Consider the following 19,551-nt stretch of genomic DNA (forward strand, 5'->3'; position numbering starts at 1 on the left):
GCTGTTTCTTGGTATGACGTACGAGGGAACTTGTCGGGTCATTATTCTATGGCAAATCACGGTGCTTTAGGCAGTCAGAGGCACTGCGGATTCAACTTTGTACAGAGGCTTTTCTCGCTCAGCAAGGCGCCGTCGTTGCCAAGGAAACGAAACACATCATTGACAGGGACATGTCATATGGGCCTGTTCTCACTGTTACGTCTGACTTTGCTATTGATTGTCTCGTTGGTGAAGTGGCATCGACAACGGCACTGTTATTAACGTTGACTATGGGCATCCGATGGACGAACGCTTAACGTGGCGTTAGGCACTTTTATTCGCAAGTCTACATCGATACCTCCGAGCAACAAGAAGCGTTCGCTGTCGTCCACGTGTCTCTTCTGTGGACTCAAGAAATGAAATCATTTACGAGCCTGAACGATAGAGTCGACAGCATGGCTATGGAAAAGAAAATTATGGAAACTAGACTGTGTTTCGGAAATGACGCAACAGTGGAGAAAATCCGGGTGAGTCAACATTCATGCAGCGTGTATCTTTCCTTTCGGTGTAATATTACTTGAGAACAGAAGCTAATGAAAGTGTTATTGTTTGTTTGACTTACAGCGAAAGCGCTTTTTGATTTTTCGAAGACATACTAATGATAGGTATTCCAAGTAATATAACTACGTGTCTACGATATATAAGGAAAAAAACACAGTGAGTGACGGTATACCGCGAGATTTTGACCAGTTCATGACATACACGCACTCACGATAGCGAGTGCGTTTATGTATTGAACTGGTCAAAACAAAGTGATATACCCGTTACACGGATGGTTTATTTCTATTGTATCATAAGAGTACATTGAAATTCTGGCATGAAACATTAAAATAAAGAAATTTTCCCCCGATAAGAGCTCGCGCGTATTACAACCGTGCAATATTGCGAATGTAGCACAGTTATTTTCACGCCTCGGCCAATCATATCACTTTATTTGCGCCTTCAATATTCTATAGTGTAACATAATATATTATATGTCATGTGTTCGAATTTTAGCTGCTTCAACAACATGTCTGCAATTTTAGTGTGTACAACATAGTTAAGCGGTGTATCGCATGCACACGGGGAGAAGAAGTAATATTGTGTCTGACTATTTTTGTCTCCAAGAGAGTGTTTGTTGTGAGTTTATTCTTGGTCCCGATGAATTTACTTTCGAATGAACAAAAATATTTTAAAAGTGAAATGGGGAGTTTAAGAAAACTTCGGCCCTCTTAGGGGTCATTTTAAATTTGAAAGTGTCTATGGGTATCTCAAAGCCTCATTTCAATTTGGTCTAACGTCAATAAATTCAGCTGTTCCGTAACGGCACAAGTTTGCCATATTTTTGAAATGTCTAAAGAATCTGCCCTTTCTTACCTTATAACTGTGATAAGCGAAGGATCGAGAATTCGATGTCTGAGTCTTGTGACAATATTGAATGAATGCAACAGTTGCTCTTATACTGTTGCTTATAGCTAGAATGGTCACATTCGCCCCCTACTTGCGCATAGTGATCAGTCAGTGTGGCCAGCTACGTATATTTCATACCTATATGTACAAGATTACTCTATTGCATGTGCGTGTATTGGCTCAAAAATGACACAGTCAATTCCATGTTCTCGGATATGTTATAAATATTCCGTAGAAACTGTCAAAGAAGAACGGAGATACGGAAAAATTCGAAAAAAATAAACTACAAAACGTAGCCTTCATGGAGTGTGACATACAAGAATGTGTGCATTTTTTGACGTGGTGGCGAGGAATGATATTATTTATTACATGCCTCGATGTGAGTGCAAATAAGTGCATTTATTCGAATAGGAACATCCGGGGAGTTAGCGGGCCATGTGAACGATGTACCGACCGGTTTCCATAGTTATCCGGTCTAGTGAAACCCTTCGATTTTTTCGACTTCAAGGTCCGACCCTCAACGCTAGATGTAAAATATCCATGCGCTCTCTGCTATTTTGACTTTCGTTAAAATTTGTTTGATGCTGGTCGATAATGGTTAAATTATTGGAGAATGCCCTGCATGTAACTAAATGTAATAGCGTTAACTGTGAAGAGGCATGTGATAAGGAGAGAGAGAGAGAGAGAGAGAGAGAGAGAGAGAGAGAGAGAGAGAGAGAGAGGAGAGAGAGAGGAGAGAGAGAGAGAGAGAGAGAGAGAGAGAGAGAGAGAGATGCAAATCAAATGCGTTGTGAGTAGCCAATATGTAAAAGTACTTATTCACTTCTTCACAATTTACTGTTAATACTAAACAATCTTGTGAAGGGCAGGCCTTCTGATTGCAGTACGGAAGTATTATATCATTCTTTCCCGAAATTGAATACATCCTGCGAAATGAAATGCTGTTGCATTTATTGACACACAACATGCATAGGCCCACCTAAGTTTCATTTTAAGCGATTCCTGAGAAATTTGATGACACGCAATTCACCCGATAAGGGCATTACCGGGTCTCGTCCCGAGGAAACCGAAACTATTGAGACCAACAGCGTGAGAATGACTTGTTGATAGTGTCTAATTACATGTAACGAAGTTGTTTTTTCAAGCGATTTCTCCTGGTCAACACATCTCTGCAAAGAAGAAACTATCCGACACTTTCTGGATATATCTGTCATGCAGTTTTATTAGAGTCCCTGTACCATATGCCTGCTTTCACGTTCATGTATTATGTTGTCACCATGACAACAAAATATCTAATATCACTTTGTGAATTTAATCAATCGATTGCAATCTTTCATTCATTGTGAGCCCATCCTGTCTCTTCGCATTACTATCCATTATAGCCTGGATTTAAGAACGTCATTTTTTTGCTGAAAAGCGTCGTTAAAGTGGTCGAGAAAAGATTGGTGGGTTTAAGGGACGCGCTAAAATCGTTCACAGAATTAGCCTGGTATTTGAAAGAAATCATTAACGTTATAATGTATGCCGCAAAAGGGGCAGATTGTGATACTCGGCGTATCAATTTTTCGGTTCGATTACTGCATGAACTCGTCGTTTAAGCGGACTGTGTAGGAGAAAGTCACAATTCCGATACTCTGACATTCATTTCGTTAGAGTTTTTTATTGAAAGTTGTTTGATGCAAACACGTTCAAGTTGCAAAGAAACTGCTAGTATACGTGGTGTTGTATTACTCGAGAAAGTAAACATTTTGTGGATCTGCTATGTATCGCACTGTGAGAATATAACAAAATATGATATCGTGAGTATCCACTGGAGTAGTTATTGTTGCAAGCGCTGGCACATATACAAACGTTCTTTCATTTGAACATTTCTACTTTCTTCGTGCACTTGGATTCCTGCGACAACCGCAAACACTCCCCCCAACTCAGAAATTTCGATTCTTTTTTTTCGGTTCTTTTGGCGCCAATTTACGAAGACCTCCTTGACGATTACGGGTTCAAGCACGGTTTGGGTATAGAGTGGTTCAAGCTTGTGTTCAGTGTTTTAGATTTGAACACGGTTATTCTACCCAAGTAGAGTAACCGTGATTTGGAGCGAAACTATACAATTGTACAGAGTGGATATTTGCTATTGACATGAAAATGAGGATTTCATCTTGGCATAGAGGAGCTATCTTCATAAGTTTCAGGTATATCGTACTCGAATATTGAGTCACTGAAACATTTTTAAAAACCTGCCATACTCAAAGGTTGCATTTCAAACTTTCCGTCACCGAGTTGACAGCAGTAATTAGCCGGCTTTTCTACGCCAAGAGTTACATAACCACGTATTCGCTCGCAACAAAAATGTCAGGAGCCCTGATGTTTTGACCTGTACTACATCATATCTACTCAAGCAGCCGTTGCGTTTCGTGATTTAAATACTTTGATGTCACTTTGAAAATGCTAATAGTGACAAGAATGCTGACACAGTTCAGCTACAGGGAGCCATTCAAACGGAAAGAGCTGCCAGTTGTCCAGCTGCTATATCGACGACTTCGATTTCCTGCTCGAGAAATCGAAACCTGCATTAAGAATTCACAATACTAAGAAATTCAATATATGTTTGGCAGTAACTATGGTTACAGCCATAGCTATATAGTCGTAACTATGATTATTCTTCCCGTTTTAGTATCTGCTGTGTATAGTATCTGCCTATGCAATGCCTTGACGTATTTTCACGTGCATGAAAATGGTACTTACATAAGGCTCTGTTCAGTTTTTACGGTCGGGGGGGGGCGGCAAAATCTTGTCGCCGGTGTTCAAAAAAATATAGACCCCCCTGCATTTTCGCGAAAATATGATGACCCTCCCTTTGTCAGACGAAAAATTTTGATGACCCCCCCCCCCCCCGCTGAAAAATAACCAAAACCCATATGTCAAATTTACCCGCACGGTTTGGATTTGAACTCCGGTACGCGGCGCACTTTATTCGTGTAGCAGAGATGCCAGTGCACAAACTTCTCAGCCACATCCATGCAAACGTCTGTTAATTAGGACGACTGTAAGGCAATTTTTAACTTCATTTCCATGGACATTGTATAAAGTAAACTTTATTGGAGTGGCTCGCCAAAGGCAGCCCTCCGGTTAAGAGGGTCATGGGCCATTACGTAAAGTCAACTTTATTCTAGTGGGCCACCAAAGGTGGCCCGCTGGTAAAAAGAGGGTCGACCATGCCCATTGCACGAAGTAAACTTTACTGGACAGGGCCGCTGAAGGCGTCTGGGTGTTAAGATGGTCATGGGGTATTACAATAAAGTCAATTTATTGTAGTGGGCCGCCGCAGGCGGCCCGCTGGTAAAGAGGGTCGATCATGGCCATTGCATGAAGTAAACCTAATTGGAGTGGTCCGCCAAAGGCGTCTGCCCGTTAAGAGGGTCATGGGTAATACATAAAGTATATTTATTGTAGTGGGCCGCCGAAGGCGGCCCGCCGGTAAAGAGGGTCGATCATAGCCATGGCATACAAGTGAACTTTATTGTAGGTATTATGTTTTTGAAAATGTGGTGACCCCCCCTTTCCTACCAGTGAAAAAGTGATGACCCCCCCTTCTCTGATTCCAAAATTATGATGACCCCCCTGGATTTTGCCGCCCCCCCCGGCCGTAAAAAACTGAACGGTCCCTAAGGCTCTGTTCAGGAAATGAAGAGTGGCAATACCCTGTTATAACACGCACATGCATCAGAAGTAAGACGTTCACAGTTCACTCACTTTACGCAACACCTTTCACTAAGTATCACATAATTTAACTTTGCCTTTGTGCGCATCTTTCGAAACATCGAGCATATCAAAACCCGAAACGCCTGGTATATCAAAACCCGGCTATGATACGCGATTAAAAGAGATCTTAGTTTATGGAATGGTCTAGACGCATTGCGCAATTAAGCAGACAGTCTACAGATGGACTGACAAATACATTGAAACAGAGAGAGAGAGAGAGAGAGAGAGAGAGAGAGAGAGAGAGAGAGAGAGAGAGAGAGAGAGAGAGAGAGGTGTTCAGATACTGTATCTTGTCATGTCCATGGGTGGATTTAGTTTGTTTTCTTACTCGTATACGTTATGGTTGTACACTATTCACGTCTCCACAAGGCACAGCCGCTGCCTTTTGGCACTGTCTTTGTCAAACTTCACAAAATTGAAGGTAGTCAATTATTCTTCGTCATATATCGAACCATACCGAAAAGGTACAATACAGTAAAAACGTACCGACTGAACAATTGAGGAAAACAGTTGTGATATGCCGAGGATGTAAGCACAATAGTTAAGCGAGCAACGACATGTAGAAGGAGCAGAGGGTCGGAAAAAGAGACTACGGAAAAAAACAACCTGAGTGCAGTTTTAAGATTTCAATTGATTGGCGAGTAACTATCTTTTCGTGACGTTTAAATCGTTTGTCTTTCGTTAACTGCGGGATAGGAATCAGCCAAAAGTTTGTTATAAGTGCTCATACGTGTATTTTAATAGCGAAGTCACATGGCTTGCAACTTTATGAAAAAATGACGCATGTATTTCTGACGTCACAGGAAGATGAACAAGACGTACAAACAAAGTCATGAAGCAGACAGTGATGAGTCGAACTTATTCGTCGGACACACTTATAATCACTAACTGTCAATTTTATGAAAAGCTATACGTACATTTGCTAGGTCGTTGGCACTTACAATGTGGTCTCCACTGTAAATATTTTCATTGAACAATGTTGATGGATGGTACATGCGACAAGGGTCGATGACCGCTGTGAACCGCACGGCGTCGGGCTAACGCTCGCTCTTCCACAGTGTCTGTTGTAAATGCAATGACGTCATCACGTTTTGTATGGCCTTGCTTGCCTTTATGCTCTTTCTGTACGTCAGTTTTTATTTGCCGATTTCTTCGAGAATATTTCATGAGAATATTTCAGTCAAGCGATCTATGGATCCGGCCGCTTGGTCAGATTTACGGTTCAATCTTTTATGTAAAAGTTGTCAAAATCTAAATAATTTTGCGCGACTTTTAAACTAGTGCGAGCGCTATTTAAAATTTAAATGGAAAGTATCAGAATTGTCTTAATTTGAGCATCAAACTTAGTGAACATGAAGTTTCTTAGAACACTCTTAGGCCGATAATGGGGTAAACCCGTAGTCCAGTGTAAGTTCAAAAGTGATTGCTATTGATTTGATTGCGATTAAACTTGTCATGATATTCCCAACCGTGTAGAGTAATTATTCATGTGACATACATGTAATTGAATCAAAATTATTTTCGTGGATGGTGGTGTGCCGTGGTGTTTTTGTCAACCATCAATCAACAATGTTAAACGAGACGTGAAGTGGGCCGTGCCCACACTAAAATTTCCTACAATTTTCGATGCACACGTTTTCAATTGAAACGTGCCTTTCATTGCATTTTGCTGAATTGTAAATACCATCATCATCTTCTGATAGGTTTTGTTTAGTTTGGGCTTTATCAGCGTCCACCATTTGTAAAATTGATATACGGTATTTCCTGTTTGTTTAACCGAGAAATGGATACGTTAAAGTAAAACTAGGGCAGCCATCCGGCCGCCTTCGAGACATTGTAACAAGAGTTGACTCTATGTACACTACTATTACTTTACATATGTTCAACAAAAATAAAACTTTGAGGTGAAAATAAAAGCTGTTCGCAACTATACCCCCTCGCTATGATTTTAAAATTTCTTCTGCTTTCTACTGGTCTCCCCCCCCCCCAGCATTACTCTTTCTGTAGGCTCTCTTGTCACTACAACACTTCCCACTGGCCTCTCCTCTTCAAGTTATTTCCTATCTCTGTATTCCTTTCCCGCCCGCTGGACTATATTTTTCAAAGTTGCCCACTTATATGATTCGAGACTGCGAAGAGTTTGACCAACCATACCCCTAAGTCGGAAAAATTGGCTACAGTCACTCTTTGAAAGGCAAACATTCTGCCACATGTAGTGTTTTCACTGCGTGACATTCTTTACAATAAGAGAACGTGCGTCAATCGAGACATCCTTTGATGTTGTGTGGCAGAGTAAAACAGCTTGTACATTACAGTCAAATTTTCTGTGTGTGCCAATCACTGGAACTCAAGTGACAACCGCTGTAATGTTTGTTATTTTTTCAATATCGTTGTCTTCACGAGTAAATGTATTCAAGAAATAATATATAATATTACATGTGCATGCCTCGTATGTCGAACTAAACGTCGAGCGCTCCATAGGATTCAATAGCAACTCGTTGATGACGTTGCGGGCCGCATTGTCATTAAGCTTATTTGACTGAAAGTCAACCGGAACTATTTTAACCTTGACAACTTCGGGATTTAAAAATGATAAAATTACATGTTCTACATGGGAAATACTGTTTTTATAAAATTATGCACAAATTCGATAAACCGCATAACAGTGATTTTAATATATCAATGCGCCGTTCGATAACGATAATCATTCTATTTTTTTCAACAGATTTTGTCTAACATGGAAATAAAGCATATAATTGTCATTTGTATGTTAACCCAAAAATTTGGAATGAGAATTACGTAAGGGAGGCATGTAATAAATAGGATAAAGTCACTGTACATCATACACAACGGGCAACTTGTACCGTCACGAGTTATCACCGCAGGCGGCGCCCTCTGCACTTGTAAGAGTAAAGACACAATTTTTGCTGGCAGGCCAAGTCTCTTGTCTGTTTATCAAAGTTACAGTTCAGGCTGCGATTGCAGTGTGGTGAGGTTTAGGGACTGAATCATACGTATTTGCGTGCGTACTTGCAAACTCAAACTTTCAAAGTGCAGAACAGCTCGAGCCAGGCCTTGAAAAAGGCGAGGCAGAGATTCTACATTCATTAAGGCCTACCCTGACAAACACCACTTCCCCGACAAAAAAAACCTAAGTTTTCAACCCGAATTTAAAATTATCGAGTGACTGAAGTGCACGAAGCTGTGACGGTAAAAAATTCCACAAAAGAGGCGCACAAATTGAAAACGCTCTATCTCCATAGTAAACTGAGGGTTCAAGTTGATGTAACTTAATTTTCCCATTTGGAAATGAACGCAAAGTGTGACTCGTACTACGTCTAATCAAGAGTTCATCAAGGTAAGATGGTCCATGACTACAGAGAACTTTGAAAGTAATACAAAGAATTTAAATTGGATACGTTGTTGAACAGGGAGCAAATGAAGGTCACGAAGAATGGGTAATGTGATCACTTTTTCTCTTCCTAGTAACAAGTCGAGCTGCCGAATTTTGAATTGTTTGCAGTTTGCGCATTTCAAGTGAAGGGAGGCCGAAAAGTATGTATGAGTTTCTCCCTTGAAGGCTGATCAAGTATATCGTTGATTTTACCAATCTTCCAAAGCGCATGAGAGGCTGATTCACAGACATTGACAACATGTGCTGACATACTGCCACTAGAATCCATCATGACACCAAGATTGCGAACAGTGTCAGATTGGTGAGCAATGACCTCACCTATTCGAATATTATTACGAGGAACCGGGCCTACACCTATAAATTTAATAGAAAAATGAATGGCTTCGGTTTTACCGAAGGTAACGAACACCAGGTTAACAATGGGAGGTTATGATCAGTCAAGTGGATATGAAATCTTACGTAGCCTGTTCACACGATTTGTCTCTTGAACTTACTGGATCGTAGGGTTATGAATGATTATGTATAATTATCAAGCTGTGCGGCCATATATATATCACTAGACTGATCTTTTGAATTCATATATTAAGCATCGCCTCGCATTTTAGAATGTACATCAATTATCACTGACATGGTTAACAAACATTTTCACACTTTCTAAAATTCTGACAATAATAATGTTTATTACATTTACGGACATAGAGAGAGTCCTGTGAATTGTATCGTTTCATTGTTACACTGTACGGCATGCTGCAGCTACTACAGCGAGATCTTAGTCCAAAAGTGCACGAGAATCGGAAAAGCTAATCAGCCCAGTACTCTTTGACATTCAGAATCGATGTAACCTTTTAAGCTAGCTGTGTTGAGGAAATTAAGATTTTAGGCATGAGATATATGAACCAAGGGAGATCATGTTTGTAAATTAAGCTTACTATTATCCATTCTAGACATCGTCCACCAACAGATAAATTAAGGTGGCACCTCGGGGACAGATATTCGGACTCTCAAACTTTTACAATTCTTTTCTGATCCACCACTTGTGGGATGCTCATGTTGAAGCTCTTGGAGAAAGAAAAACTTTCACCGGCTTAGTTTTTCGAAAATCGAACGTTTTATTTTTCCTTCATAGAGTTAACACAGGGATAGCGGCCATTTGGAATTTCAAATATCGGTAAATCTTGGGCTATTTGTTTGTCTAGTACTAAACTTTTCACTGTGACCCCTGTTTTTTATTCTCGATTTTGAAAGAGAATGGTTGAAAAATTCCTTAGGAAAGTTTGAGTAAAAGATTATGTCTTTCACTTTGGAGGCGCATACTACCTTAATACATTTTGAGGGTTTTTATATCGCGCGACATGATAGGTAATGTATTAAAAAGCATTGGACCAAAAGCATGCAGTCAAAACATCCTCCTAGCTGACATAGTACTGTAGTGTCTAGCGAGAAAATTTGATAACAGTCGTCATAATTTGAGGGAACAGCTGGCTATAAGAATAGTCAAGTAGGAGAAATTAATTTTCTTTAAAACTACATGAATTCTGCATGTTTTTGAGGGAAAAAACGCAGCAAAATCATCGGGATCGATCGCGCGAGTAACCGAGGAGATTCACACGTAAGCATGAATACACAAATGCGGCTGCGCGCTGCGAGATGTACGCGTTATTACAAGTAAATAAACCTCTCTGGTAATGAATATTGTAAGGAGATTCTTGTCTTCCTGGCCAGTGATCATTTGTTTGTGTGTTGATACCTGACATCACATGTCAAAGATTCTGATCCAAATTCCATCGGGAAAAATGTTGTGAAAAACTTTCGTGTCGCATTTTATGCTTATTCTGCAGTCATGTTAGAGCCAGAGAGACAAAATATTCAAGAATTGTTCTTGACTTAAATTTACAGAAATAAGATTGACTTTCTTGCCTAATTGGTAAAATCTGACACTGAGTTTCTTCTTTGAATTGATAAATGTTGTTGCTATGATGATTCTGTTAATTGAATGCATGTAAGTGTATATGATGTAAAATTAATGTGATATCAGACCATCCAATTTTATTGTCACTTTACAGTTGATATTTTCCCACATTTGTCTGCATTTCAAGGATTAAAAAGATATATTGCCTTTAACTGCTGTGTTCCCCCATGGCTGAATGGTTGAAGCCCGTGGAGGATAGAGAACAAAATCTATTAATGCATTATATTGATCTGTATGCTAGGAAGCCCTTCAGAAAACACCTGCTGTAGACAATCTGCAATTTGATGAATGCCAATGTGTGGATGACAAAAGTATACTCCAGTTTGCCCATGTTATCAACAGAAAGCTGCATTCCTTTGAGGCTCGCAAACTTTATCAGCTCGGCGACTCTGCCGTTGAGTTGATTGCTCGTCGATGCAAAGAGCTCCAGCATGTGAAGTTCGTCGGATGCAACAACTGGGCAGAAATCGATCGTGTCTCTCGGGAAACACTGCAAGAGGCTGCAGTCGATCGCCTTTATCTATGAGGATGGAACCGAGTGGCCGTTAGTTGACGATGTGCTCAGTGTCCTGGTGGCGCATTTCACGTCGGAACTTCTCAGGGTGGCGTTTGTGGGATTTAAAGGGATCACCGACATTGGAATCAATTACGTGGCGGAGTGTTTCTATGAGAGTTTGAATGCCATCGATTTCAGTGCCTGCACAGGCATCACAGACAGCAGTCTTATTGGCCTTGCATCGAGTTGTAAACTTCTCCGCAGCATCGCCTTCAATCACACTTGTATTACCGACAGGGGACTAAGGGCCGTAGCCGACAAATGCACTAATCTCCAGCATGTTGATGTCGGGAACTGCAGACTTACTGACCTGGGTATAAAGTATCTGGCCGACCACTGCCTGCTGTTGGAATACATCAACGTGGAGAATTGTCGCCAGGTCAAGGATGGCTCTCTGCATGTCCTGACCCGTCACTGCAAATTTCTGAGGTGTGCAAAGTTCAAGAACACCGGAATCACAAAGATTCCCGTAAGCATCCTGCGGCTTGCCTATCTGCAGGTTCTCGATGTGAGAATGTGCAAGGAATTGTCCTTCCCACCTCCGGATATCATCGACAAGGATGTGGACGCAATTGCCGACTTTTACCGGGAACGAAATCTGGGATACAGGCTTCAAGTTATGTTTCTGGGATACCAAGGAAGTGGAAAGAGCAGTCTTGTCAAGTCGCTCACAATGGACACTGCGATGACAGTGGATGAACCTACCGATGGATTGGAAGTTCAACTGTGGAATCCTTTCCACAGAACAACACATGGTGAGTGCCCTTGCAAGCCTTGCTCAACCCTTTTGCCGCCATGGTTTAGCCCAAACCCATTGTTGTCAATGGTGATTGTGGACCTGTTTACAGGGCATTAGGGGTCAGTAGGTTAAGTCTAATGGATTTAGATGGCAAGCAAGTTTAAATTATTTTATGCATGATTGATGGTCCTCAGATTAAATAATGCATCTGTAATAAAGCACACGAGCACACATAAGCATTTATTGAGTTGCACCCTTTCATTTTTATGTTGTATCATATGTTATCAAGGAAAATACCTTTCTGATAAATTTTCACAATATTCGGATGGGGCACATTTAAAAAATACACTTATTCATTAAAGTGTTGCATTCTTCATGTTAGTGAAATTTATTTCACAAACATACCACACTTGCTCATATTTTCTTTTTCATTTTTAAATGAATTCTTGTAATTCAAATATTCTTTTTAAATGCTCTTCAGAAAGTCACAAAATGCAAAATTTGATGGAATGGGAAAAGCATGCTGTTTGTCAACCGGTCTGTTATTGACCATGAGACTTCAAGTTCATACACACTATATCTGAAGGTTGTATCATCTAAAAATGAAAGTATTATTTTACTCTGAGGAAACCCAAAAGATTCTCTTTCGTAAACCAGAATAATCAGGACTGTACAAGCAAACGCTTGAATAGGAGACGAAAATAACCTCAAACTTTAGGGATTTTGACAGTTTCCATGGGATGCTGACACACTTTTTCTTATTTTAACAGAAATAAGACAATGAAAATTGTACCTTCCTCTGCAAATGCTTGCAACTTGTAGAACTGCAACATTTTATAAGATTTGTGAGTTCAAAATTCTGTCCTCTTGACACATCTAATATCAGATATTCGGTCTACTGTGAGTTGGTCAACATGGCAAGAGGCTCACAGATTCAGTGTTTAGGAGTCACTGCAGTACCTATCACCGCAGTATATTTATTTCACTCTTTTCATTCAATACCACACCAGTGATCATGAATCCTGGTGATAAAAAGAGGCTTATTTTATGTAAATATATCCTAACATTTGCAATGCTGTAGTTACTGTCAGTGGTGGTTTATTGAATGGATAAAAAAGTAAAAGAGACAGCTCGCTTTGCAATAAGCTGTATGTAACTTTTCATAACTTTTTGTATCTGTTTTTTATTTAAATGTCGACTGCGGTTTCTTGTTTAATCTCACAGCATACTATATTGAGATACTCAGCATTCAGCTGGTCACGTCAACCTGTACATGTGTAGACTGCATCTCTATTGTTGACGAGCAAATTTCAGTGAGAAAAAATTACATTCAATTGTAAACGATAACAGTCATAACGGTGCACTTTACAGGTACAGATGCTGTGCAGGTACGGAGGCTGTGTTGACAAGCTAAATGGTGGTTGTTTCACGTTGCTTTGGGGAGTAGAAGGAGAACCTGTGGTTGACATACAAGTTACAAAAATAGCAAAAATATCATTAAATGTTAAAGCTAGCCACTCCTTTCAAGAGACACACACTTTTAATATCTAAAATATGGAAAACTAAGACCCATCAGGTCCTGATCATACTTGTAATTAAGCTTATTATCCACAAATACATGCCTAGATTATTTGTGAAAAAGAATTTATATATGCCACAATTACACGTTTTTAGGTTTGCGAGTTGATTTTAATAAGTCAAAAATGTTCTGTTAACAAATCTAAAGGAAAAACAGAATTCTGTTCAGAGAAATTTTATTGGTTTTTAAACAATCACACTTGAAAAAAATTTCTAAGTTAATAGTGAGAAGTAACATCTGGGGAAACTGATCGAATTTGAAGGTACAGATTTTGTAAGTAACCATGGCGATATCTAGCTTTAGTTATCAAGCCTTGAAGCTATTGAAATGGAAGCCTGGATATGAAAATCAATAATTCCATCAGAAGCATTGCTGAAATATTCTGAAAACTACCATGTCAATTGTCAGTCACCTGTATAAGCAGACTGATTCTGACAAGAAATCTGAACGGCTGGTCTCGCAATGTTGGCAATAGATCAAGTTCTTGCCATTTTTAGTTAATGACAAAAAATAAAATTAATATTTCTTGAGTACTTAGTCGGTTTTGCTGGTCACATACGTAAAATTAGAGAAACGTTTTATGCTATTCGTTTGATATTTAAATTCGCAAAGTTGATTTCATCTTTAGAGTGTTCCGATTCTCAAGGATACAGTATCCGTTTGCTTTTAAAGGGAGGCGGTCGTCGGATTTGCGCTCAAATGTCGCTAGGGACCCCGACGACCAATGTAAACACTGTATCCAAGGTACGTTAGCGATTGATGAAAGTTAAAAAATGTTGGTCATAATGTACATCGTATAATTTACATGTTGCAGCTATATGTTGATTTGATGCAACAATACATAGTGCATGAAATCACAGTCCCTCCACCTGTAATGAAATACGTCGTTTGTAAACAAGAAAGTCGCACATGCGCAGTTCCGATGACCACTTCTCTTTAACTGTATCAGATCAGAACATATTTGTCATTTAAGTTCATCATTTTCATTCAGCTGCTGGTTTACACAATATCCCCCTTATTATGGCTGAACAGACCCAGCAGTCAATCCAAACATTTTATGCACCTAAATAAAGTGAGAAATTGCTACTCATAGTGCTAATTCTGTAGGAGCATTGGACGTATAGTTTGCCAGAACTGAAGCCCTAATGTCCTCAAATGGAATAGGCCCCGCCCACATTCATATTTGTGGCTGACAAAAATCTAGAATTTCAGTTCATTTTATCTTTGCTATTTGTAAGCAGAGTTGCTCATGGAAAGAGAGCTAACATCAGATGAGAGGACACTCGGCCTGGACATGTGGGACACATCAGGTAGAATGGTAAGTATATACTACATGAAGTTTGTTTTTACAATCCATATTATCAAATACTACGTTCACATTACAGAGTTTATGTCACTTCGAATCTGGCCCTTGTTTTACAAAAACCAATGTGAATGCAATATGTCAGCTCTGGGTTGGCCCTAGAGCCTAGCCTGAATAATTATGGCCTGAGGGGTGGCCTCAGAGTCGACACAAATTTGCCACTGGCCCAAAAATCGTGTGTACAATTTATGTAGACTTTGGGCTGTGCTCATGCCCTAACTGATGGCTTATAGCAATAGAGGCAGTTATAGGGAGAGATTCGATTACACTATTTCGAAAGAGAATGATTTAAGTTTTCCCCACAGAAACTTTGAGCGAAAGTAATGTCTTTCAATTTTTAGGTGTGTTCTTCCTTAACTATGCAATGATGCAGTTTTTGTGGAAGACGTACGTGTGTTCAGTTCGCAAGTCCAAAATAAAAAAAGTTGTAATAACAGCTATAAACACTGTAACCGATGTAAGTGTTCATTTTTTCACTGTGTCTGTTGAAGGCAGTATTCAGCTTTCTGTGGACTTCATTATCGCCATGACAACATCGCTGACCTCTCCATATAAACTGAAATCACAAGAAGCATGGGAATTTGTTTCTGATTTCCTGATGATTAGGGTTCTTCTGAGACACCAATAATGTGTTAATTAGAGCCATGAAGACTTTGGAAAACCATAGAAAACTGAATTTTTACAGTCTCACGAAATAATCATGGGGGTTGGGGAGTGTCAGTTGCTATGCAACTGATGGCCAATGGAGGAATTTTGACCTTTGAAGCTGTCATGTTCCGCGTTGTCATGGAATTGATTGGAGAATTCATTAAAACAGAGAAGCCAGACAGGCAAGTCAATAGACCTTTTTCCAGTTATCCCAAAATGCATTTCTTTGGCTGTATCAAACACTGTATGCACACTCAACACAACAAAACCATTACACCGATTTTATGTTGTACAATGGATTGTTATACAGGAATGACAAAAATTTGCATTTGTATTTTGTATCCATCGGCGACAAAAACATATTGGTTAGGGCGTAACATACATGCAATATTATGACATGTAATGCTTGATATATACTCTAATTATTGATCATGCTTTCCAAATCTGTTTCCAGGCATCTTTCTGAAAAGTGGTGTTACAGTTGTTCAGGCCATATCTCAAAGTGTCCCAGACAATAGCTTTTGCATTTCATTTGATTGCAGATCACAGCTGTATTTTCACATTTGTATGATGAGCTTCCATTACATGCAGCAGGTGACAGAATGACTTATCATATTTCAAAGAAGAAAAATGACAGCTTTCTCTCAAATGCATTTTTACCCAGTACTTTATCTTTAAAGCATTCTTTTACAAAGACATAGTCATGCATATATACACAGAGTCAGATTCAATACTTATCTTGCAATACTTGCCTTTCACCCAAAAACTGTGAATGGTAAAGTCCACAGTTTTGGTCATAAAATAAATGAACTAATTTTACATATATAATGCAATGATATTCACTAGATAGAGTGCATCACTTGCTGAAAAATCTATTGTGTTTACTAGTAGCATTGCTCTACCCTTTCACCCCGTTTCCATGTCTAAAGGTCCAACTTTACAATAGAAAACAATGGGATTGGATCAAACCACGGTGATGAAAAGGTTAACTCACTGCCTACACACAGTACCATCAGCATGATCCAATTTGAAATTCCTGTAAAAGATTTCACTCTACTTCTGACTGTAATATATGATCCATTTAATGTAGCACTTTGTTGCTGGTATCGAGGCATGGGGATTTAGACTGTGTGATACATGAGCTTCAACATTTTTACATGATTCTGAATGATTAAAAGTTATATACATCTGTATAGTTTTGCTCTCTGAGGCCGATCAACAACAGAATATTTCTTTTTTCCTTTTAAGGTATATCAACATTGCTTCCAACTGGTTATGAATGCATCAACTTTATATGTTATTGTTTGTGACCTTACCAGCGCTCAGAGCTGTGACAGTGTCGTTGATCATGTCAATCGCATTCAAGTTAAGGTAAAAAATCCAATGTAACTAAAATCATTTAATAGATGTTGCTTGACGACTTGTTTTTGATATTAGCTGATTGTATGTGCAAGCACTGTATACAGGCCCTACTATACCCCGTGTGATTTTTTCCCATAACATGAGATGTAATATACAAGAGAGGCAGTTTGAGTTTATTTGGAAAGGAAACCCAGCCTGACCTTAGTCTCACTTGCTACTCCATCACTGTTGTAAAACAGAGTAGATTGGCAATTAACGATTGGAGAAGCCTGGGAACCAAACGGGTGTGAAGGAAATATTGTGTCAAAGGCGATGATGTAGCTGCATATCTAATGCATGCAGAAAGCTTTATGGGCTGCACATACTCATTTCATCACGGGCGACGGATTGATTTTATTGCTTGCGTTCATTTGGTGCATGCATGGTATTATGGCGTTGACTGAAATTAATGAAAAATTGATACTCTAGCCTTTCTTGTTTGCCAGTCTGTATATAGCATTTCCATTATCACCCATTTATATTATCATAAAATAATGATGTAAAATACGTTGTGTATCACAAACACAAGTGAAATAATTGCTGTTTCAATGCATGATTGATGAAAATATGACCTGGCCGTCTTTCAAATTCAACGCAAAAACAGATCACAAGATCTCAAAGAGTTGTGTTAGTGGTTACACTTTTTCAAACCCATTGAAGATGTACACTATTAAAGGTTAAAGTAAAATGTCCTTAGATAAATAAGCTCAAAGTAGAATTGTTTATAACTTCTTAAAAGAGTAATTTAAATAGTATCATGCATGTCTTAAAAGCTTCCATGATGCAGAATCTCATAAATGTGACATTTCAAGCTAATTTTGAAGCAATTTCTCTCCATTGATAAGACCGATTTCATCTTGCTTATGCATTCATCTTTCACTATTTTAGGTGTGTGACTTTGTACATAAGACAAAATAGCATGCATTATTCCTCTTTTCCGTTTAAGGCGCCTGGTAGCAAGATACTAATTGTTGGGACTCGACTAGATAAACTGCAGCCTGATGTGAAAAGAGCAAGTGTCTGTAATGGCATTTTGAAATCCATTAGAGAAAATGAAGACAAGCAGATCAGTGATATCAAAACAGAAATTTCTAGACTCCAGTAAGTATACCTATAAAAACAATTACACTGTTTGCGTGTGTAACATCGACGTTATAAATCATAATTTGTAAATGCATCAGTGACATGTATTGTTGTATTTCACTCTTTGTAATCAGAAACGTTGTGATATGGCTCTCTGAATAATTGCAACTGATGTTTCAGATTCAACTGTCACGACTTGAGAGGCTTTAAGATTTTGATTAAGTGTATGGACAAACTTAAAGTAAACATTATTATAGAGATAACGTAGTGGCATATAGGAATCAATCATTTGGATACGCTTTTTTCCGAGTCACGACTCAAAAGGAAGAGAATTATTTTGCACACAGCTAGTATCTGTTTCTGTATCTCAAAGTGTCTGAAACTTTACATAAAGCCCCCATCCCTCCCTCCGGCCCATATTGGACGAAAGCAAAGTTTGCGCGACATTATGTACGAGGCGAAGCCGAGTACATTATGGAGTGCAAAGTTTGCTTTCGTCCATTATGGATGGGCCGGGAGGGGTTACATTATTGCTGTAGTTTTGGCAATGTCAGTTAATTTGTAGATGTAGAAAACGAATGAAAAGGGCAATGTCAAATACAATGAGTTTGAAGCCAGTGGGCATCGTCCGGCATAATCGGCCCTGAATCTGTATACTGTATACATTTACACGGCTTTTTAATAGTGATCGGCGCAATTGCAATCTGTGACGCAGTACACAACATAGGGCCAACAGAATCTAGAGATTGCGTTTGATACATCAATTGTACATTGTCAAATTACCTGTCAACTTGACAGATCAAATGTGTGCTGTAGGCTTAATGTTAAATGCATGTAAGTTCAAATTATGAATAGAAATGAAGTTTATGAAATCGAATTTAGGACGATCGGTGCTTGGTAGTCTTCGTTTTATAAGTGAACCATTCCTGGTCTGCATGCGTTCGATTACCGAGAAGCGATATCAGACAATCTCAGTCCTGTGCACATTTCAATGACCTTTCAATAGAATTCTCTTTAGGGACGGACCATCAGATCTTGGGAGGTGGGGGTGGTCACAATCAGATGTGAATATTTTTTTACAATTATATATTTTTGAATTCTTCCAAGTGGGTCATGATGTGCTAATTATTTTTTCTAAGTAAACTGTCAGATTTACAACTTTTTGCGTCCTGATTTTATAATTTTTATTTTGCAAACTTGTCTGAAGAAGTCTGAACTTTTTGCTTTCAATTTTTCCCTGTTTTTTTTTACCACCCCTCCAAACATCTAATGTTCCATCCCTAACAAAGCAAAGGCTACCGGTCAAATACCGTTATATCGCTATCATGGTCCATTATACCACATAACGAGAATAAAAATATCGGGCATGACTCTGTGGTTTAATTTCAAACTTGAACTTCAAACTTATAGAACTTATTTCCGTACATTTTATACCGAGCGAAGATACACCCAGATACACCAAGTTAAGGGGTCCATCGCTATTCGCTATACACTTGCTCCCGCATTAAAGCAATTGAAAAGTTTCGCCACAGTCCCCTGTGGTCTATTCAGCTCAGCTCTGGGACTATGCGCCCCAATGACGTGTGTACATATGCCTGAGTCTTTTTCTCA

At 39.1% G+C, this 19,551-nt stretch overlaps 1 protein-coding gene across 1 annotated transcript in view; it reads left to right on the forward strand.

Annotated features, from left to right (window-relative positions):
- Positions 1 to 274: 274 nt before the first annotated feature.
- LOC139134875 (uncharacterized) overlaps positions 275 to 19,551 on the forward strand; it is a 64,897-nt gene continuing 45,620 nt past the window's right edge. Inside the window, exons 1-5 of the mRNA XM_070701953.1 lie at positions 275 to 506; positions 10,813 to 11,882; positions 14,687 to 14,763; positions 16,705 to 16,827; positions 17,804 to 17,958. Coding sequence (XP_070558054.1) covers positions 11,642 to 11,882; positions 14,687 to 14,763; positions 16,705 to 16,827; positions 17,804 to 17,958 — 596 coding nt within the window. The 5' untranslated portion in view covers positions 275 to 506; positions 10,813 to 11,641. The remainder of the gene's footprint in view (positions 507 to 10,812; positions 11,883 to 14,686; positions 14,764 to 16,704; positions 16,828 to 17,803; positions 17,959 to 19,551) is intronic.

Source organism: Ptychodera flava, chromosome 6, assembly GCF_041260155.1.
Source record: "Ptychodera flava strain L36383 chromosome 6, AS_Pfla_20210202, whole genome shotgun sequence".
Taxonomy (NCBI): Eukaryota; Metazoa; Hemichordata; class Enteropneusta; family Ptychoderidae; genus Ptychodera; species Ptychodera flava.